The sequence below is a fragment of the Stegastes partitus genome, unplaced genomic scaffold (assembly GCF_000690725.1).
Source record: "Stegastes partitus isolate 25-593 unplaced genomic scaffold, Stegastes_partitus-1.0.2 Scaffold21, whole genome shotgun sequence".
NCBI lineage: Eukaryota > Metazoa > Chordata > Actinopteri > Pomacentridae > Stegastes > Stegastes partitus.
In genome coordinates this window covers 232,762-255,365 of record NW_007577752.1, presented here as the reverse complement: position 1 = coordinate 255,365, position 22,604 = coordinate 232,762, and the positions used below count along the sequence as shown (strand labels likewise).

Sequence of the window (22,604 nt, the reverse complement as noted above, 5' to 3'; positions counted from 1 at the left end):
GCGCCATCCATTCATGGGACATACTGTGCCTTTATAGTGACCCAATCATGCTTTTTGTGTGTGTATAGAATGATTCTGTAGTGATTGTGGGTTTATTATAATTCTTTTATGGCATAATTATATTTTTTATGAGAAAATATAACATTCAAAGTAAATATTTCAACATATCTGGAACATGTAGTCATCACATGGTTTCATAGCTGTTCACCCCACAAATGTCAAACCACCAACATTTTTTTAATGTTTTCCATGTTAAGCCACAAGCCACAGAAACTCAACATTTACTTTAAGTGAATATTTATTTTGAGATACTATAAGCTGAAAGAAAAACGCTGCTCAGAGATACAAATGCACAATTAGAATTCATTCAGCTATATTTTCTGTAATTATTGGTGGACCTATACTGTATGTTTTACTCAGTCCCTGATAAACTAGAAAGATCCCCCTAGGCCCAATCCTATTGAACTTTCTGAGTGAAACAGCTGCACTAACTATGAATGTCAAAATGAACAGTGTGCACTTGAATTTTCAATCATTTTCACTTCTTTAGTTTTGGTGCTGCCTATAAGTATGAATCTCATTTGTGTTTCTAGATGGGAGACAGAAATGCAAGTGGGCTGAGTCGATTAATCTTGTTTCTGTGTGGGAGAAAGAAGTGAAACTTCACTGATACCCACCACTTCTACATTAATGAATTCTATGGCATATTTCTTGGATCACATTCCTCTTCAAGAGTACTGTATGTCCTCAAGATTTGAGTTTACAGGATTATGCCTCACTCCGTGTTGAGGATTAGGATCAAACAGACTGGTGTCTCATTGGAGTTCCATTTAACCATCATCTTGTGATAATTATCCTCATCGGCTGGCTTAGACTTAGCAAAGGTCATGAGAAGAGGCTTTGTCTGATTGAAGACCATCAGAGAATTCTGCCATTGTGGATTCTCACCACATTTGACCACTGTTAAATGTCAAACAGTCTGATCTGTACTTATGGGTTCATTAATGTACAAGATAAGGCACTGTCTCACAGATTACTGCCAATCTTTTTTTTGTAGAGGAAAATGGTGACGATCTTTATGTCTGCAATAGCGTTGTCGCATTTTCATGCATTTTTGTCACTCACTCACTAACAGAAGAGGTGCTATTTTAAGGTTTCCAGCTTGTCTTTAGTTTGCCTTGATAAAAATGACCTAAAAACCTTCTCAATTTGCATCTGCATTCACTTTCAACGACAAAAATCAATATATTTTTTTCCAACTCCAAAAGAGGGACATGCACTTTTATTTCTTTTTCATGCTTCTCATCAAGTACAAGTCATATCAGTGAGTTCTTTACTTCCCACAGTACAGCATGTTCACCCTGCTTCACTTACTGCCCATCAAACTAATGAGTGTAAATGTAGGAGGAGCTTGGTATTGCTCCATATAGCTTGAGATTGAGCTTTGATGTGAAAAGGTCATCTTAGGAGTATTTTCTCTGCATGTGAGAGGAAGAGCTATAGCTTTCACACAGTACTGCTTTAGGTCTGATCCATCACAACATTTTAAACTGTATTTTATCTAAACATACATGAAAGGAGGGATATGAACCCAGCATGGAGATAGGATGAAAATAGTAGATAAAACATACAGCATTACAGCTGTCTTGTGCAAGTCACCAAGTGTGAGATCACATTAAGCTGCATTTAAATCACTTTGGCTTGTTACTAGGCTACAGGAGGGTATGTTTTACACTGACAATCAAAGTGTGTAGAATTTATCTGTGAATATTGCTGCTGTTATCGTTGAATGCGTTCCATTGTATGCTGAAGGGAAGGTAATGTAAAGATAGGAGCCAGAAAGATTCTCTTCAGGCATTTATGTAACTATTGTATCCTCCAAAGTTTACAGTCATGTAACTGTTGTTATATTTAGTTTGTATTTGTCTCCCAAATTTGGAGCTGGATGGAAAACCACAAATAAATTGTATTCATCCATGCAAGAGAAGTGAGGTGAAAGATTCAGAGTTGAAAGGTTCTGACACTCTTGGACATTGCTGTCAGACTCACGCCCATTAGAAACAATTCCTTGCCTCACACCCACTCCCTCTGACAACAACAAAATCCTCTTTGACCCACTGCTGGATCTCAGTTCAGGAAACGCCCACAGAAGAACATTTGGCTTTATACAATAAAATGTTGGCCTTAATCTGCATTTCAGAGGAGGATTTCATGCATGGTGCTATCATGGGGATTTTCCCAGAGCATCTTAACAGTAGGCAAACCATGCATCTACCAGGCTCAATCAAGAAGAGACATTATGGACTAAAGCTTAATTGGTGTAACTAACCTGTTAAGAAGAAAAAAGCACATGCAAACAGTGCCTTAACAGAAGGCAGATTTATCCCTTTACATTCTTTAGGACTATGTTTCAGTGTACGGAAAATTTTGAATAAAACTAACTTGATGTATGTCACATGTGATTCAAACTGCTGTTTAATGATTGTACTCATGTCACTGTTATTTCAGCCATATTATTCTGGCATTTTTAATAGAATCTGTATTCATATAATGGTAAGAAATCGGATATCATTTACAAGTAATAAAATACATACTGTTAATTGTTACTAAATCTGTGTTTTTGGATGGTTTAGACTCTGAGGGCCTGAGGTAGTTGCCGTCTGACAGGAAACAGGAACTTTAGCAAGAAAAATGTGTATCGATTATTAGAGGAAGACATAGTGGGGGAGGTACTTAGTTAAATTTGTCCACTGGCTTTGTGTAGATGCTTCACATACCATAGGCTAACATTAACTATTTTGTTTGTCCAACTGGAAGCAGGATATTTTATAATTCATTTGGAGCTGCTTTGAGTCCACCTGATGAATGTAAATGATCTTTCTTTTAACTCTGTTTTGGGTCTCAAACATTTCTTGCTCTTTAGCTGCCTGTATATATATAACAGGGCTTTTTTGTTTGCTTGTTTATTTTTTTAACTGGAAAAAGCTGCCTGCTGCTCAATGACCTGTGAAAACATGGAGAGAGAGCAAAAATAGCAAAGGTGTAGGTAAACAACTAAAGCATGAACTGAAACTTGCTATATAGCCCTATTTACATGCAAGATTTGATTATTTTTAATTAAATGTTATCTAGTTTTTATCCAGAGTGTTTATACCAGAGTGTTTTTTATCCAGAGCATCATGTGGTAGATTGCCTGTTCTACCATGCTGCCTGAAATGTTTTTTTAGATGACAAATGGTGAAGGTGTGGGACTTCAAGTGCGTTGCTAACTGACATGCCAGCATCCAGCAGGCCAACAGTTTGTCCTCATCTCTCTCATGCCATTGTGGCATCTGACATTTGAAAAAAAAAAAAAAAACCCTGCATTTTAAGGTGGCATTTCATAATCACTGATCAAAGAGGTGTCTGTGAACTGGTTATCTGATCATTATCATTTAAAGCTACACCTGTCTAGGGTGTGGATTAACTCAGTGGTTGAGAGTTTGACACCAGCTTAACAGTTTTTGTGCACAGACCATTTGCTGGTTGTGTTTATATTTTTGTTTTTATTTTGACAGTTTATACATTGCTATTACCAGAATGTGAACTCTGCTTGAAGTAAAACCCATGGAAACAGTACACTGGGCCTTTGGTTATATGTCACTGTAATTGCCAACGTGATGGAGCAATTATTTAGCTCTCAGGGGTTTAATACTGCAGATCTTAATCAAGTTATTGTACTTAATGCAGCGCATTAACCAGACGAGCTTCTTGTATTTCCGAGCTAAGTTACTGCCCTCAGTGACAGGTTGTTTTTTTCACAACCGAGTGACGGAGGGGGCGGAGTTACAATTAAATGCCAGGCTGTGATTGGCTAAGAGCTTAGGCGCACGTGCTCCGTCTCTCCGCCTGCTGCCTGGGAGTTCAGAGCCGCACAACGAGCTCGAGCCACCGCAGCACTGCCGAGCACATCTCCGCTGATCTCCAACCGAACCATAGTCCTCCGAACCAAACGAATACTGACTGTTACCGACCGATAAAAACAGCCGCTATGAAGAAGCAGACGCTTTTCCTCCTCTGGCTGCAACTTTTCACCGCTTGTCTAGTGTTTGGGGTCAACGGTAAGTTACCTTTTTGTTGTTGTTGTTTACAGTTCGTCGTTAGCGTCCCGGACCGTTGCTGCTTCAGTTGGAGTTGGTGGATGTTTACTAAATACTCACTAAAAGTTGATTTTTCTCTGTCTTTTCTGTCTCTCTTCAAATTTGGTGAGTGTAAAAGTAGCTGCTGATTTTCTGAACGCCTCGGTTTGTTTTTATTCGCTGAGTGTGTGTGGTATGTGGTGATTTACTCACAGCTTGGCACAAGTGGCACCGTCAATTCATCACCCAAGTAACGGAGCGGTGAGCATTTGTAGGTGCACAAGTTCCAGCTACTCTTGAATAAGTGGACCAGACGTGTGGGAATGTGTGAAGTAGCACGATGTTTGGTTCTGAAACTGCAAAAATAGGCAGTTGTATGATGAGGACCATCACAGAATTCAAGATGAGGAAAAAATATAATTGTCCATAGGAAGGTGTTTTTCGGGTTATTTTGGTCAGACAATCCTGTTACATCCGAATGTATGGTTACAGAACCAGTGCCCAAAGGCAGTGTAGTGCAGAGCGACTCCTTTTAAGAGGCAGCACACATGTAGGCTAGCTATTATACTTCTCCAGTGTTAACCTCTTGCCAATGGCGCCTGGCTTTGTTTGCATTTCCGTGCATCAAACACATTGAGGCCGATGGACAAAAGGTGAAATGGCCTGACTACTTTGCCTTCATTTCTGCTCACACACCAAGGGAAAGAAATCGCATGTCACACAAGTGATCTTTGGTATTTTGTATGTATGGTGTATTTTCCAAATGTTAGAAAAAGTTCCAGTCTTTGCATATGGACAAAGAGGAGATTTCATAACTTGGGTTAGTGGTGTGTAAAAGACAAATTGTATATTTCTTGTCAGATGAAACTTGACTCTATCTATGTGACAAACAATGAATCACTGACCTTTCCCCCTTTGAGACCAACCTCATTATCAAAGCTTGGCACATATTTTATCCTTCACAAGTTTATTTTAAAATGTACAGGGTAGTGTAATACAAAACAGATACCCAGATAATAGAAATGCTTGAGATTAAAGTAGGCCTTTGACATTTTGCTCATGACATTAGATTAAAACACGACCACTGAAGCTCTTTCGTTGACAAGACTATAAATTATTGAATTTTGAGTGGTGTGCAGCGCATGTGGTTTCCAGTGCTTGTGTTGATCGACTGTATTGGCAACTGCAGGCTGCACATGCATGTGTGTGGCTTCATTATGAGACAGCAGGAGACTTCTTCAGTTTAGAGATTAATACATTATTTTACTGGGAACAAGGTAAAAAAAAAAAACACAACATTTTTTCCCTCAAGAGCAGCCAAAATGAATGACGCAGGGGTGGGCAATCCTGGTCCTCGAGGGCCGCAATCCTGCATGTTTTAGATGCTTCCCTCTTCCAACACACCTGATTGAAATGATCAGGATTGCTATCAGGCTTCTGCAGAGCTTGATGATGAGCTGATCATTTGAATCACGTGTGTTGGAAGAGAGAAACATCTAAAACATGCAGGATTGTGGCCCTTGAGGACCAGGATTGCCCACCCCTGCCCTAAACTAATCTTTTCCACTTACATCTGCATTATATTCCAGTTCATTTTCGCTTGTGCTTGTTTAGTGCACCTTTGTACCTTTTCTCAAAAAACTGAAACTGAAAGACTGTGCAACTTAGAAGAGTGCATCCAGGCATGTTTGTTCCTTGAGGCTTAGGGACGGGACAGCCGTGGAGAATAGGTGTGGTTACCCTGACCACAACGTTGAGTCACTTTTCCGGATGCAGCCGCCAACACAGACATGCCAGTGAACTTCCACCCACAACAGCGCTCGCTGAGCCCTTTCCACACTGCCAAAGAGGTGGTGGTGGGAGGGGGCTGGGACACACAACTTGTTGCTGCTGTGTCATACAAAATGTTTGCAGAGCATTTTAAGAGCTGAGAGGATTTTCCCCTGTGTTTTACCTAATTAGGTTTAATTTAGCAGGTTCTAGTTGCTTGTCCTCTCTTTTAGTTGCTGAGAGGAGAGAAGTGGAAAATGGTGTTCTGTGTCAGGGCTGAGGCAGTCTTTTCTCACAACAAGACCACTTAGGGTAGCTGAGTGAACTAGGGCTAAATATAGCCAGACGCTGGACCAATGGCATGGCTTGGGCATGTGTATCTGTATAATTTTTGCTTGTAGGCAGGTGGATACGAACATTTCTCTGTCAAAATTGGTGCACATTTAGTAAGTTAGCTGATAAATTCGTCCATTGCTGGGTTTGAATACAGAGGTTTGGAAGACTGTCTTGGAAATGTTGAATACAACAAATTTGTATGGGCTGAAAATGCTGTAGTTAGAGCACAGTTAGATATTGAATTGTAGCATAAAATGACATGGTGCTGTATATTTTGTATTGTATATATCATGTTCAGTATCGGATATCAATACACCATAACCTCCAAAACAAAGACTAGATTAGAGCTCAAGTGATTAGCCAATGAATGGAGTAACTCACAGACTGAAAATTAATTGCCAAATGACTATTAGTTTAAGCAAGAAAGAAAAGGGGAGCATACTTAATAAAGACAATAATTGTCATTGTAAGCATCAGAGTGGATTTTTCTGCTAAAATATTAACACGCTGAATTCTTGAGTCAGTAAGTTTGTGAATGTGTGAAGAAAATATCTGTGCCCATTGTCAAATCTAGCTCTTACCATCTGCCTGTATTGGATATTCCTTCAGGCTGCTGTCTTCTTCAGCACTGATGACTTTATCATTGCTTTTCCCACCAAATCCCTCAGGACAGGACTGTCTCTTTTTATTCAATTTGAATTTTGAATAGCTTCCTTAATCAATGTTTCATTGCAATATGGAGTATCTTCTAATTTGGGCAACTTTATTAGTGTCTGTCGCCCCACTTTCCAATCTGTCATGTTGAATATTTTACACGGTCTTGTGAGCTGAAACACTGAGCCAAGGAGAAACTTGGCAGTCCTTAAAGTCCTGTGTTCTTTGTTTACACAAAATCTATGCGTTCACATGAACAGAAAAAAAGGCTAATTAATGACAGTACTGACATACAGGTACAACTTCAGTTTAGGCTGTTGTTGTGATACTATTCTTAGCTCTATTTCAGTTATAGTACTTCAGAGAAAAGCTAGTTGTTTTGTTGATGGTGCGTGACTTTAGTGTGTATTTTTAGAGTCTGGCCTTCGTTGTTTTTTATTTTTTTGGAGCAGTAGCAGATGGTTGTGCTCTGGAGTAGCAATTGCAGATTACAGAAAGCTCACCTGCAGCTGGAGTCCCACTGATCCTAATATTGAAAAGCTTGGGCTGTCAAAGGACACGTTTAATGTAGCCCAATAAATTCACTCCCTGTTACAACTGTCCAGGTTCTCTTCTCCTTACACTGCCTTCATCAAGTACTGCAGTTTGGCAGTGGCAGATTGTCAGACCAGACTGAACACTGCAGGTCTTAGGTCTTCATATCATACACATCCTTAAGCAAACCCTTAACAGTTAAACAAGGACTGGACAGCTGTGTGTGTTTGTGTGTGACGTAAGATTTTCCCTTTGGCTTTCTGGAACACAGAGTTCCTATATTTGCCTGCTTGTCTTTTTGCCCCAGCATGCTATTGTGTGCATGACAGAGCAGTGGGCAGAGTGTTTACTATTTTAAGGCCTCAGGACACATCAAATATGAGCACTGATACACACATACTTTATATTTTGTATATCCTCTTAAAAAGTGTTGCTATGCTAAATTCTCTGCCATGTGAGCTTATTCTCTGTCTTTTTTTCACTATGCTATATCCAACAAAGACAGCATCAGGCTCACTGCCTTAAAGCTCATTGGCCCTCCGACCTGCTTTGGTAGGAGTTTCTTACTCTTTGTCATAGCAGTCTTAAATAAAATACCACTTTTGTGGCACAGATTTGTGTACGTTTTTATCTGTATAGGTTTAGAAGCATAGATATGAGTCTATCATACATCAGCATTATGTGTTTTGGTCTTGTGCATGTTTTTTTCTTCTGTTAGACATATTTAAGTGCAAATGGAAAAAAAAATAAAAAATCTCATCTTGGGACAGTAAAGACAATCTATTGTAATAACAAAAAAGACATTTATATTCATAGGTATCCTTTTATTTGCATTTACACAGCAATTACACAGCCAGTATTATGGAATGGATATATGGAGTCATTATATCTTTTACTCTGGAAACTCATTCAAATCAAGTCTACTGCTTTCCATAGTTCCATTTAATAAGCTAAATCCCTCAAAGCCTTCTTAAACTGTCTAAGTGTATTACGTTTTTGTAAACCCCCGATTTTTTCCACGTCATCTTTGATTACTTAAGAATAATTCAGATGAAAGAGATTTTTTTTCCTGTGGGTATGTATATTTTTCATATGCAGCAAATATTATGCCCTTTTAGTCTAAAACACAGCAGCCCCCAGAAATAATGATGTTTCGTCTGCACAGTGATGTCAGTGTGAGTTTTATTTTGGCTCCGTGAACCTCTTGCTGTTTCTCTTAAATGTGCTGCATTAACTGTCCTCAGATGATCCACTCCTACCCCTTTTGTCCTGAAATGGCTCCCCAATCTTCATCCTCAGTCATGGCACACAGCCCTTAAAAGATTTCTTAGAGCAGGTTTTGCTTCACAGTCCTGAGGTGTTTTACTTTCTTGTTGTGATGTCTTCTCAGGTGATTCAGATTGCTTGTTTCTTGTAATTATTTTACCATAAATTGTTTTCCAAGAAAGAAAACGTGACTTATCACGGACACTCACTCCAAACCCATTTCTCTGCAGCCAATACCCTGTCACTGCAATCAGATGAGTCTTATTTTCTAAACCTTAATAAGTGAAGTTGCCAGTTTTTAAGCATAGGCATAGTGCAAAATGGTTTAACAAGTCAGTTATCAGTAATCTGTAGGCGTTGGGAGGTCAGGTCAGCATCTTGGGCTCTTTGTCACATCCCTCAAGCTGAATCTGAGCAGCTATTCACAGTGACAGTGCACATTGTCCTGCTTAAGGGTGCTGCTACTGTCAGGGAAGAATGTTGGAACCATGTGGGGGGTTCTTGATCTGCAGCAATGTTTAGTTGGGTGATGCGTGACATCAACATAAATGCTTGAAGGTTTCCAAGCAGAATATTGCATTGTACCAAGATGATCAATGTTGTTCACTTGGTTGTAATGTTTTGGTTGATCAGTGTATGCACATCAAGTCCTAATTATCATCAGGCCTCAAGGACAGTTACTCAAGATAATAAAATACCTCAGTTCATGGTGACAGGATTTTTTTTCCTAGATTTTATTTAGTACATTGGATATACCATGATGTGGTACTGAACTCCAGCTGTGTCCTATTATCTGAGGCTCAAGATTTAGCGGAATCGCATACACCATCTTATCGGTGGGTCACTTTGGGGACTAAGTCATTATGTGAAGCTGGCTGTAACTGTTCTGTGTTTTTGTTCTAGCGTTTTAACCTCATTCATGGGCTGAGACATCATGGGAAAGGCACAGACCATGACTCATAAGGAGTGAGAGAAGCACAATGCCCTGTGGAAACGGCTTTTCCTGCCAAACATAACTTCACATACCTTCCTAATCTGTCACTGTGGTTTGGGCAAAGTATGGTAGCAAATTGGGCACTTGAAGCACTGGTGTAATCTTGACAAATTTAATGTATTATTGAAGGCTGCAAAATAGACTGTTTTGTGCTTGCATCCTCAGATGACTCATAGTTCTGGTACTTGCCCAGATTTTTTAGAGGATATCATTGTGTTTATATAATGAAAAAATACATTCTGATAAGGGACATGTTGTTTTTGAAATGTAGCCCGTGTTTACAGGTCCTTGCCCACATCTAGTAAAAATCAAGTCAACTTGAATGTGCCAAGACTCGTTTTGATCATGGAGCAGACAGTTGTTGCAGAGGTCAGGAAGACCTGTGGACCAACAGGATTTATGTTGCTGTTTGCGTATCTAGATAGCAGCGGTTTGGGAATTTCCATATATGAGCAGCTGCAGCACAACTGTCACACTTCACATGCATCTATGGTATCTAGCCTTGTGGGTAGTTTCCATTGTGTTTGTTGGGGTTTTAACATCCCCAGTACACATCCCTTTTTGGGTCAACTAGGATAGTAAAATCAAAGCATATTTCCCTATTGTCATTGTTCGACAAATTGAACTGAAACTACAGTCATGTCAGTCAGTTCCCTTGAAATATAAAAGCCTGCTTCTGTGAAACTGCATTTGTCTGCCAGCTGTTCATGTAGCTGATAAGAGAGAATAAGTCTTTTGTTTTCAAGGAAACAGAACTGAACAGGGAGAGGTCAGCTTCTTGTGTATGCCTTGTAACCCATCAAATCTCATTGTATTTCATAGGCACTGTGGATAAGGTGTGAAAAGGGGGAAAATTTAGCACTGTTTTCTATCTTCTCATGTAATTTAATACATATGTGGCTTTTACTGTGAGTAGCATTATTTTGGGCCTTTTCAAGAAGCAAGTGGTGGTGTGATCACTGTCTTTTGGCAGGATGTATTACCTGATACATCGCTAATTTAATTTCCTTAGTAAGTCCAGGCAGGCCCCTGGTTAAATTACCCTTCAGTCAGTCAGGGCAGACCACAAGCAACATTTACAGAAAGAGCTAAATGATGTACCGTATCTAGTATTTCTTTTTCTTTTTTTTAATCTTACAGGACATCAGTTATTAGTAAGATTTTTCCAGTAAAATATGAATTGTTAGAGTCATTTGTTCAGCACTGTTATCTTTGTGCACAAACAAGGTTTCCTGGAGGGAGCTGTCTGCCAGTGCAGGAAGGGAGGTTGTGTTACATTTAAGGTAAACAAACAGCAACTTTTGGATAAGGATGTATTGGCAGTGCCAGGCAAGACTGTTGCTTAAGAATCCCATGAGACATGAAAGCACTTGAAGGCCATGACACTGAAAACAGCAGTGATAATCCTTGACATCCATGGGAAGTGCGTTTGTTCATAAACAGCCAAACCGGATGTCTGCAAAGTAAATCTCTTTCCTTCTCTCTCTTCCTTCTCTTCCAGTGAATATGATGCAGATGTGCCCTACATCTTTTCAATTTCTAATGAATAATAAATGGGGCCCACATTTTATACATTTGAGGTTAAACATAGAAATGCTAAGTGCAATCCACCAACTACTTGCTGTTCATTTATAACGTCATTTATTTATTTTTATTCTTTGTCTCTCTTTGAAGAGCAGTTCGTGTTTCTCTGCTGGCCAGAGTTTGTCATGAATAAACTACTTGGAGTGCTCTCATCCTTGAGTGTTTTTGAGGAACACATAAGGATGTGTGTGACTGTGTACAAAAGACTGTGTCTGTGTCGATCCTCTGTCATCCAGGTCATGGTAATCCTAGCAGCTTCAGGAAAAAGCAACCAGTTTTGGGTTCTTGAAGACGTTTCACCTCTCATCCAAAAGACTTTTTACTGAAGCTCCTAGGAGCTACAAACTGAGAGGACACAGCGATGCTCATTAAGTTTATCTGAAAGTCTCTCTGAAATGCCATTTTCAGCTGTGGCCCTGTGGTGTTGGAGAATTATACCATCAGCACAACAGCTCTTATCTTTTCTGTAGATGGCTAAAAAAAAAAGTGCAATCTACACCCATGACTGTTTTGTTTGAGGTTAAGAAGAACTATTCCCCTGAAACACTAAAAAATGAGGTCAGAGCTCTTTTTTTAGCCTGTGTGGCAGACCCTAGTGATGCTTGAACCACCAATTTCACACTTGGGGTCCAACCTCAATTTCCTTAACAATTATCTAAATGATAAGTGTTTAGAAAAGCCATCCCTGTCTTCTTGAGTGTTAAAGACTCTAAAATTATTTAGTTCCTCTATATTATTCTAAGTGTCATAATGGGTATATAAGGGTATAATTTAAGAGTTTATTTCCATCCATGTGCCAAAAATTGTAATTACACATGAGTTATTGCTCGAACCTTATGGAAATGCTTGAGGCTTACTGGTTTGTCAGGGTCTACGGTATCTTATTGAAATATCTACTGAGTTTCCATTTTGTGCTATTTATTTTTTTGTAACCAATGTGAAACTACTTTTCGATAGTAAGTCATTCACTCTGAATGCTTTTGCAAACCACTACATGCCTTTTCAATTCCTTTTTTCTCTATCCAGTGCTAGCTGACATGATTTCCCTCGTGCCCAGAGAGCTGCCAGATTGTCAGGTTCAGGCCAGGCAGCAGTTGCATGGTGGTAGAAGCATCCAGTGTTTGTGTTGTGTTTACAGTGTAGTGATGGCTTACTCAGCTGTTCAGACCATCACATCCAACCTGCAGCAGGCTGTTTATTCTTCATCCAACAGCACAGCAAGGGAATGGAGTGGAAAATGCAATAATGGCAGTAATTTTTTGCCACTGCTCTCTCAAAACATATTGTATTCTTTAGAAATATTACTGGAATGCTAAACACTTCTTTTATTTATTTTATTTATTTATTTGATCAGGGACCATGCATTTTTACATAGAAAACATCTGATGTATTGCATATAGAGTGTATAGCATTAAGCTAATTTTCAACTCCCGTCCCTGGTTGGGCTTTTCTGTAAAATAGACAAATAAGGAACAAATATGGATGAAACATAGTTTCAACATTTATAGAACCAGTGACAAATCTACTTACAAATCGCAGCTGCTGCAATATCTGATCCCTTCTTCCTGTCCTGAAATATCAGCCGGGGATAATCAGATGTTTGTTGACCGGAAGTAGTTAGCGGTCAGGAATTTTTGAATGTACAATGAAGAGTATATAAACCACAGCTTGGTCAGACAGGATCTAGCCATTTTTAGTTGTATGTTTTTATGTAATATTTCTCATTGCTGCAGTTTTTGAGCAGGTGACTTGAAGAAGAGTACTTTTTCAATCAAGGGATCGCTTTTAACTTGATCAAATAAAAGGTCACGGTGGCTTGTTGGAAGTCCTTTGGCAGCCCGCAGCTGGAGCAGAGTAGCTGTTTGTCATCTGTTTAAAATGTTCTGTAGAACTTAACCTGTCAATTCCCCTCCCCCCAGGTGATTACTGTGAGGTCAATGTGTGCAGCAATGGTGGAACCTGTGTGACTGGGGCAGGGGCTCCGTTCATCTGCATCTGCCCCGATGGCTTCTCTGGAGAAACTTGCAATGAAACTGAGACTGGTGAGCCATGCCTCTAAGATCTTTATTTTCCAGTTTGCCTATTAAACAATTGCTGTATAGGCAAATTTAACAAATGTTCTTTTAAGCAAGCGACTTGTAGCAGCTCTAAAGCTAAATTGTAAATTTAAATGTATACTTAATGAAATTTCCACACCTTTTAAAATGAAATTTCTGCAAGTCAACCCTAGTCCTGACTCAAATTTGGTTAAAACCCCTTTCATAGGACTGATTCTTCTGTTAAATTTTGCTTTCTCTTATTCTTCTCTTTTTTTTAACCAAAAGGGCCCTGCAACCCCAACCCGTGTAAGAATGATGCCATCTGTGAGTTAACGGGCCAGACCCGCCGAGGTGATGTCTTCAGTGAATACGTCTGTAAATGCCAGCCGGGCTTTGATGGAGTTCACTGCCAGAACAGTAAGTCTGTGCACTCTTTTCAAAAGTTTTATCAGTACTATACTTTTACCAATATGTTGTGCGAGGTCTGATTAAAACTTACAAGTCTGTACTCAGAAAAAACAAAACCACACCTCCTAGCGCGCCCACCATGTTTGAAATGCAAACAAGATTAGAGGGCATATTTTATGTTTCATCATATGCCAAAAAAAACTATTGACTATTACCACATTGTATTTAAAACACAATCATTAACTGCAATAATTAGTCTTAATTATTTAGGAAACAATTTTGACTACTTTCATCGACAAAAGCGATGAAATAACAAGTCATATTGTTGTTTATATGCTAATTTCCTTTTAATACTAACTGTAGATATACTGCACAATCAACTAAAATTAATTGGCAAGTGTGATGAAATCCCTGTTTATCTGTGTAACCCGACACACTAACATGAAGACAGAAGCTGTGAATGCTGGCCACCAGACGGACAGCTGTTGCCCTTATGCAGCTTCATTCAAACGTCACTCAGACGAGGTTGGTTCAAACAAGGTCAACCTGCGAGAGGGAAGCAATGCTGAGAACATGTGCTGTGCTCCTCCAACTGCCTCTAGCCCTGCACACAGAGACAGATGGCTACTGTTTGCAAGAGAAAGCAGCAGAATAACAGTGGCCAAGTGTGCGCAAAGAACTAATTTAATAAGAATTAAGTGGGACTTTTGAAAGAGCAAAAGTGTATTGTGTTTGATCATATATGCCTTTTTATCCTAGGTGTCCAAGGGGCAGATTTAAGTTCAAACAAAGGTAACAGTGGAAATTGGACTGTTTTCTACAGTGTTGTCTCTTTTCCTTCTTGAACCTAGGTACTCTCTGTTCTCTTGGCTGCATGCGGAAGCTGAGGAATTTGACAACACACACGCACCATACACATGGACACACATATTTACCCCTAGACAGGGAGCTACTGAGTTCAGCGCTATCTCTGGCTCAAGTAGTTGTTTCTGAGTCAAGGCCAGCAACAAAATGTGGGCAGTGAGATCATGTCTGCAGTGGACATGTCACCTTTTGATCAGCCACCCTGACAGTATGTGTCCTGTTATACTCAAAGACTCCCTAATGCCTCCAACATCAGTTTAACTGTGCCTATGCTTGAGTTGAGTTCTTTACAAGGTCTCCTCTATTCTAATTTCAAATCCCCAGAGTATATTTATGCTATAAACATTTTCATTTGCCCCTGAAACCCACAAATCACAGCCTATCAAAATCCATACATTCACAAGTCATTTGGCTGGTAATGTTAGTTTAGCTGCCAGAGCAAGAGCCCTCGTGCAGAGTAGGCATTTGCACTAATTAGATAATGCCTCAGGAATAACGATGAAGGAATTTAGTTGACCATGTTGGTTTATGAGAACCCTCCTGAGGACTGCTGGGTCAGGGAGGTCCCCCAACTTTTACAGCTACTGATGACTGCTGTGACAGTTTAAGTGCTCTCTAATTTGTGTGTATGTGTGTGGGCAAGGAATGAGCATCATGGTAGCCAGCTTCTATGGTTTGTTTGAAACAGAAGGAGATGGGCTGCAGAAAACCAGTGAACCCAAGGAGGCGTAGTGTAGTTAAACATTTAGCCAACATCTTCACTCTGACATTATATATTGAGACAGACATTTAAATGTAATATTCAGAAATATATAGTGTATGTGAGCCTGTGATTGAGGAGTGGGTTTAATCAGAAAAAAAGCTAAACTTGGAACATGACAAGTAGATGTGGGCAAACTGGGGCCAGATGTAGAAGATAGAGATCAATGCTTCTAGGAAAGTATAAATAGAAACAGTAAAGAAGTGGAAGATCGACTTGTTGAAAACAGAGTATAGACTAGAAAATCTCACCATCCAATGCATTTTAAGGCTTTCTATCAGTCATGGAAAATGAATTCGAAACACTTTCTCATTGTGTAGTTCAAATGCAGTATTTTTATGCTGAATACATTTTCCCTAAAAAGAACTAAAATTCCTCTGAGAAAACATATCAAGGAAACAAGAAAACTTCTAATGGAAAAAGCTTAGTCATGTGTGCACTGCACATCCCACATGAGCAACCACACACAGCTCATGATCTCATATACAGACTGTTTAGCATACACATACACACATCCCTCATACCAGTCTAGCCAACAGAAAGTGGTGGTCCACGCTTAGCGGGAGCAGCGTCAGCGTTGCTACTGTTGCCGGGCGAAAAAGTGAACATGGAGGCGGAACGGTGAATTAAGTCTGCCCTCCTGACAATGTCACACTCACTACTCAGGTCTGACTGCAGCACTTGTGACTGTCCTGTCAAATTGGCCTAAAAGCCTTTATGGGTTGGAGTGTGTGTGTGTTGGGGAGGGGAGCTCAAATATGGAGATGCAGAGGAAGAAAGAGAGAGAGCAAGATATCTGTAGCGGTTCACTTCAGGCCAAAGCAGATGGATAAAAACTGTGAGGGAAGCAGGCTCTGTCTTGCTTAGAGTCTCTAAATCCCAGATTTTCAGAACAGATTAAGGCAGTTATTTTGACTGTTTGGAAGTCACCAACGGGTGTGTGTATGAGTGTGTTGATCTCTGGTGTTTTGGGAGAGTTTTCAGCTCCTCCCAGGATGTGGTTGTGTGGGCAGGCTGGGCTTCATGCCCCCTATGGAAAACTGTGTGTGTTTGTGTGTGTGTGTGCGTGTGTGTGTCTTTTTGAGGAAGCCTGGTTTACACTTCGGGGTTTACTACTGTCTGCATTAAACAAGCTCTGTTGATGGATCAGGCCCCTAAAGCTCCTTATCTGGAACCACAACATGATCTTATACGACATGAAGCAGCTGTCAGGTGTTTTGACTAGAGAAGCTGAACCCTCACAGGTAAACATCAATGTGAGAATTGCAACAGACTAATAAAGGGGTTAAGTCCCAATTAAGAGAGGTTGCTTTCGTTAAACTAAAACCAATACAGCTGATATGACTGAGCTGAACAACAAATTTAGTATTTATTAGGCCATATCATAAGTTTCAAGTGTTTTTAAACTAACTTTATGAGTCGGGGCTCCAGACTGCGATTAAAATGGACGCATTTGCAACCTTTTTATTCAGAGAGTGCAAGTTGGTTCAAGTGGTCTGCATTAGTGCATGATGGTCATTAAGCTGTATTATTGTCACTGTAGCTGACACAGGAAGCTGCTGTGTTAACCACAGTGGTGGAAAGTACCTACTTTTATCACTTCGGTGTACTGCTGAATTTACACCTAAAAATGCGGTCAGATCAGGAAAAACGTAGCGCACCCACATTGGTGCGAGTGCATGATGGTCATTAGCCGTATTAGTGTCGCTGTAACCGGCACAGGAAGCTGCTGTGTTAGCCACAGTGGTTTAAAGTACCTACTTTTATCACTTCGGTGTACTACTGAATTTCCACCTAAAAATGCGGTCAGATCAGGAAAAACGTAGCGCACCCACATTGGTGCGAGTGCATGATGGTCATTAAGCCATATTAGTGTCGCTGTAACCGGCACAGGAAGCTGCTGTGTTAGCCACAGTGGTTTAAAGTACCTACTTTTGTCACTTCGGTGTACTACTGAATTTCCACCTAAAATTGCGGTCAGCTCAAGAAAAACGTAGCGCACCCGCATTTGCTGTTTTTCCGGTCATAGAAATAAATAATATTGTAGAATACATGTAACTCGGTTTTGTCTTGGACAAAACAGCCTGCAATGTGGGGTGTTTAGGGAACACCTGTAAATTATATGTCTATTGATAAGAAAATGTTCAGCGAGTCATATGTTTTGCCTGTGACAAGGTGGGAACTAAAGGTAGGAACACAGTGCTGCCAGTGAAAAAGTTAGTCTGGAGCCCTGTGAGTACCAAGTTTTTGAATTCCCTGGTCTGTTGAACAACAAATTCTGAAAAAATGCTTTAAAAATCTTTTAAATCCTTTTTCTTTATATAAATTCTGGTATTCACTCACATAGTTATTGTAGTATGAAAGTACTGCATTGTTCATTTTGATTTCATTTTCTTTTGACCTCTAAGCAGTTAGGAGTTGAGTGCCTTTAAGGTCTGTCAGAAAGTAAATAACTGCTATTATCTAAACATGTAATCATAATGCCGTGTGGACTGTAGAAGTTCTGCCTGGGGAAGTCCATCAAATTTCTAACCACAACAACATGAAGTCAGGATTTTGTCAATTAGATGACGCTTTGTTTCTCTGACTGGGATGCTCTTGTTGTACCCTGTGTGTATCTGTTGTAACATGTATGGAGTCTGATGTTGTTGTAGCAACTACAGATTCTGATTAGGGTGAGCTAGTCTCACAGTAATGATGAATATGCAGTTAAAACTGCAGAAAGGCATTAATCTAGATGTTAAAATGCTGCCGACGTTGCAGTTTTAAGAAGCACAGTTATAACTAAGCAGGTTCGAATGTCGCCATGCTTTGATCTATTTAGAGTGAGCACTCAGAAACACACACTTTAAATAATACGCCTGGTAAATATACTTCATGATATCAGAAGTTTCATCTTAGAGCGCTACATACCTCCAGCGGACAGAGGCAAATCCGTGAGCTATTCTGGGTTATGGGACTCCCTGGTGTACTGTAGCCAGTCCACTCCACAGTGCACAGAAAATAACACATCTGGGAACCTTTTTAGCCATTTTATTTTATAATGCCATTGTGGTTTCGAGCATCCTATTGGTTAATGTACCATGGGAACAGTATGAATGGTAATTAGAAGTAGGTAATTTTATGTTGTCATTGGCTGCAGTAAAGACCAACTTCACTTCCCTACAATTGTCAAACGGCAAATTTTGTGTCTTAAAGTTGAAGGCTGAAAATGATTTTACTCCAACTTCAGTGTTGCAATATAGTGTGGAAGAGTATGTTTTGTTGTGACAAAAGTTTATTTTTCTGACATTCACTCCTCAAAGAGCTATATCTCTTTGACTTTGTAGAGAAATGTTGTCGTGGAACCATAAAAATCACACATGGTTTACTAGCAACTCAGTTTGAGTACCTTTTGGGCTGAGGTCTCACACTGTGAGATATAAATAACGTAACACATTGCAAGACACCATCTACTTTTGTAGGACAGCAACAAAAATCTGGTTTGGGTCAACAGACGCGGGCTGGCACCAAATCCTGCTGGCTTCAGCACAGATCCTGTAGCTTTGCTGATCATCACATGCACTGCCAGCTGACCTTGGCTTTGCATCGATCCGGGTCAGGTTTCAAACAAGCCTCACGAGATATCTATTGGTTTTTACTTCATGCTGCAACAGATATTGACACTCTAAATATTGTGGTAGTGCGCTGTTTCTGTTAAAAGCCAGAGGGTTTGTTGGATACAGGTCATGGACTGCTGGTCTTTTTGGCTATCACGTTAAATCTCCCAAAATCCCGCATATACACAATGCTTAACAAATGTATTAGACCACCACCCAATGTAAGGTTTATGCCACAGCTGCCCTAAATGAACAGCACTGGTAATTACCAAAATCATTTTTTATGTTTCTGTAATGGTAAATACACCAATATGTCAAAGCTGTTTAACTGAAATGATATTTTTAATGCTAGAATATAATTTTTATTGTTGTGCATGACTTTTCAAATTTACAATTTTACACAAAAACTGAAAAAATAGAAAAGTAGATTATTATTTCTTGATTGAGATGTCAAACTATATCTATTTTTTTGCATTCCTGAACACAAAAAATAGTTTTAGTGTTTGAATGTTATGCTTGATTAATTTCTGACTTCTCAGAAAAGTCCAGTGAGCCGGCTCAAATTTGGGTATAAAAAGGAGAATTCAGTTTGAAATTTCTTATTCCTGTCCAAAATGGCAAAACGTCGAGCGCTGAGTGCAAATTAAAGCACTAAATGATGCTGGATTGTCTCTATATATATACATATATATATATATACACACACACACACACACACATACACATACATATATATATACCACTATTTGAGATATATATATATATATATATATATATATATGGATACAGCTACATATGAAACAGGTGTTAAGACTTAAATAGAGAAGCATCAGTAAGCACTGGACATAGTTACAGTTAAATCAGAGAATCATAAGTGTAAGTGTATATATTTGATTCGTGCAAGTCACAGTACATCCACCTCTTCCTTTACCTGTCCCAGTGGTGCCGTGTGCTGCTCAGGCTCCTCCCTTTAATGATCTCCCTCTTTTCTCCAGTTGTCGGATAAATGGATTAGAGCCTGGAGCTGACCAGGCAGTGTGGTCCACCAGGTGCTCAATCCTCTTACAGTAGAAGGCCACCAGCTGACGCACTTCAGGACCAAAGTTTTGTTATTTTGTCAAGAGTTCCTTATGTAGGTCTCTGGCTTGTAGGAGGTGTGTTCCTTGACATATTGCAGGTCAATCCTCCATGGAAAAGACAACTTTGCCAACTTCTTGCCTTGTCAGCCTCTTAACCAACCTTAAAGTCTATTGTTAGGAAGCCTTTAGAAAGTAGTTCAGACACCACATTTTAGACCTCTGTGGAATGTTTGAATAACAAAGATTTTTCATCTATCCTGTTAAAACAGCTGTCTGATTCTAATTGCATTCAAAGAAATTATACGTGGAAAAAACAATCGAAGGTTTGATTTGTCTGGTGGATCATGCTTTCTGCCTTGACAGTATTTGCTTATGAGCTACAGGTCTTAATACCTTAGACCTAGCCAAACACGTAGATACTAGGCCTACAAATTTATTCTACACATTTGTTTTAGTTTGTAATAGCCATCTATTTTACTTTTTTTTTTTAATTCAATAATTTAGATATTTAATTAAATAACTTAGATATCATTGCATGTCAAAGAGCCTTTTTTTAAAAAAATGATTGTTCCAGTCACACCAGAGGTTGACCTGATTCTAAATATATCAGTATATCTGAATACAGACAGAGGGAGCAGCTATCAGATTGTTCCACAACAGTAAATTAATAAAAGAGCTATTGCAAACATGTAGAGAGCTCTATTCAAAATATTTGAAATAATCAGCTGCTGCTTCAGCTTGAATTGGTGTGTTTATTATGATTTAGCGTGAGCTCCTGTAGCCAGAAGTGTCATGACTGTGACTCGTTATCCAGCGTTTGTGGATACACATTTCAGAATTACTATATTTCTTCTGTGACGTGCGAAAATGAATGTTTGGATACGGAGCTATTTATAGAGAGAGCATGTGGGCAGGGAGATGCTGCCATGTGTGTGTTTGCTGATTACAAACATTTCATTGGTGTGCCTGGGTTGTTTGCGTGCAATTTCTTTCATAATGACCACCACGAAGGATTCAAGCTTTAGAGATTGCCTGAAATTTCCCTTTTGGTGTGCAGTCATCTGTAGATGCAACCAAACTTGTGCCTTGTGTCGCAAATGTGGTCAATATAGAGCGTGTTCAAAGCTGGTTTAGTCACACTGACAGTTCTTGTGGGTGAGAGATGAAAAGGAGTTTATTACCGTTTCATTCTGCTGATTCGTTTTCCTCCCTCTGACTCATTTGCTACAGACTTTGAGCTGGACTGTAGTGTTTGTGAGAGTGCCATCAAGAGGTGAAACAAAAAATTACAGAGAAACTTGTGCAAGCACTTAAATGACTCTTACTGATCCTATAGTCTACTTTGAACAGAGCATGTATAATGAGTTTTGCTTTTACTTTTGTTGTTGTTGTTGTTGTAACACTCATATTCACGCTCACCAACGTAGACACAATTCTTATCAGCACCATGGGATCTTCTGGTCCAGCTGGTCCTTTGATGTTACTTATCTTGATTAAGGCTACATATACTGTCTACTAATAAAAACTAAGCTCCTCTCACTAACCTTCTCTCTGCTACAGTTCCAGTCCTGTTGGTTTGGCTTCACTTAACCTCCTTATAAAACAGCTGAAAAAATATCCAGCTCTGTCTGCATGATATGATTATTCACACTTCTGGACTCACAGTAATTGGCTTTCAAACTGGCCAACAGTTGACCTGTCCTCTGCCTTATGTTTAACTACTCTAAGTGACTGTGCAAATGTCTCTCTGCAGATGTAAACGACTGTGCTGGCCAGCCATGTGAGAATGGTGGCACCTGCAGAGACCTGGATGGAGATTTTAAATGCCACTGCCCTTCCCCTTACGTAGGGAAACATTGTCAACTCCGTAAGTATGACTGACTGACACTTCACATCACAAAATGCTCTCTCAGGTGGCACAAAAAAAAAAAAAAAGCATTTAAAAAGACATAATGTGATCGGTTTGTCTGTTTGAGAGTGGCAACTTATTCTTAGGCTATGTACATAGTGCAGTAGTGGTATACTAGTGCTGCTGTCATAGAAACATTGTAATTGAAGGAAGAGCAATTGAAGGAAGATGCTAAAGATGATAGGGCTGGGATGGCGGCCAAGCTGCTGTATTTTAGAATGATCAATAGGCTGCATAAAGATAGCCTGTTGCAAATGAGGAATCATTAGTGTATTCAATTAAGCTGATTCAATGCACTGCATCCCAAATGATTTTATGTCTTACGCAGCCAAGTGAAGGTTTAGTAGACACACACATAATATGGCTGAATGGTGTCAGACTTTGGCTTCCTGTGTATGTGGCCATATACTTAAATGAGAATCAGTTATAATGTCATTGTCTACTCACAGTTTCTATTAACAGTTACAGCAGTGAAATTTTGTCTGAATCCATCCATTATCTATACATTGCTTAATCCTCACTTGGGTGATGGGGGGCTGGAGTCTGTCCAAGCTGACTTAGGGTGAAGGCAGGGAACACCCTGGACAGGTCGCCAGTCTATCGCAGGGCTACACTTAGAGACAGACAACCAAGCACACTCACATTCACACTTATGGACAATTTAGAATCACCAATTAACCTCAACATGTT

General features: G+C 39.6%; 1 protein-coding gene across 1 annotated transcript in view; it reads left to right on the top strand.

Moving 5' to 3' along the window:
* Positions 1-3,943: 3,943 nt before the first annotated feature.
* mfge8b (milk fat globule EGF and factor V/VIII domain containing b) overlaps positions 3,944-22,604 on the top strand; it is a 27,835-nt gene continuing 9,174 nt past the window's right edge. Inside the window, exons 1-5 of the mRNA XM_008293926.1 lie at positions 3,944-4,100; positions 13,176-13,298; positions 13,581-13,712; positions 14,463-14,495; positions 21,759-21,872. Coding sequence (XP_008292148.1) covers positions 4,031-4,100; positions 13,176-13,298; positions 13,581-13,712; positions 14,463-14,495; positions 21,759-21,872 — 472 coding nt within the window. The 5' untranslated portion in view covers positions 3,944-4,030. The remainder of the gene's footprint in view (positions 4,101-13,175; positions 13,299-13,580; positions 13,713-14,462; positions 14,496-21,758; positions 21,873-22,604) is intronic.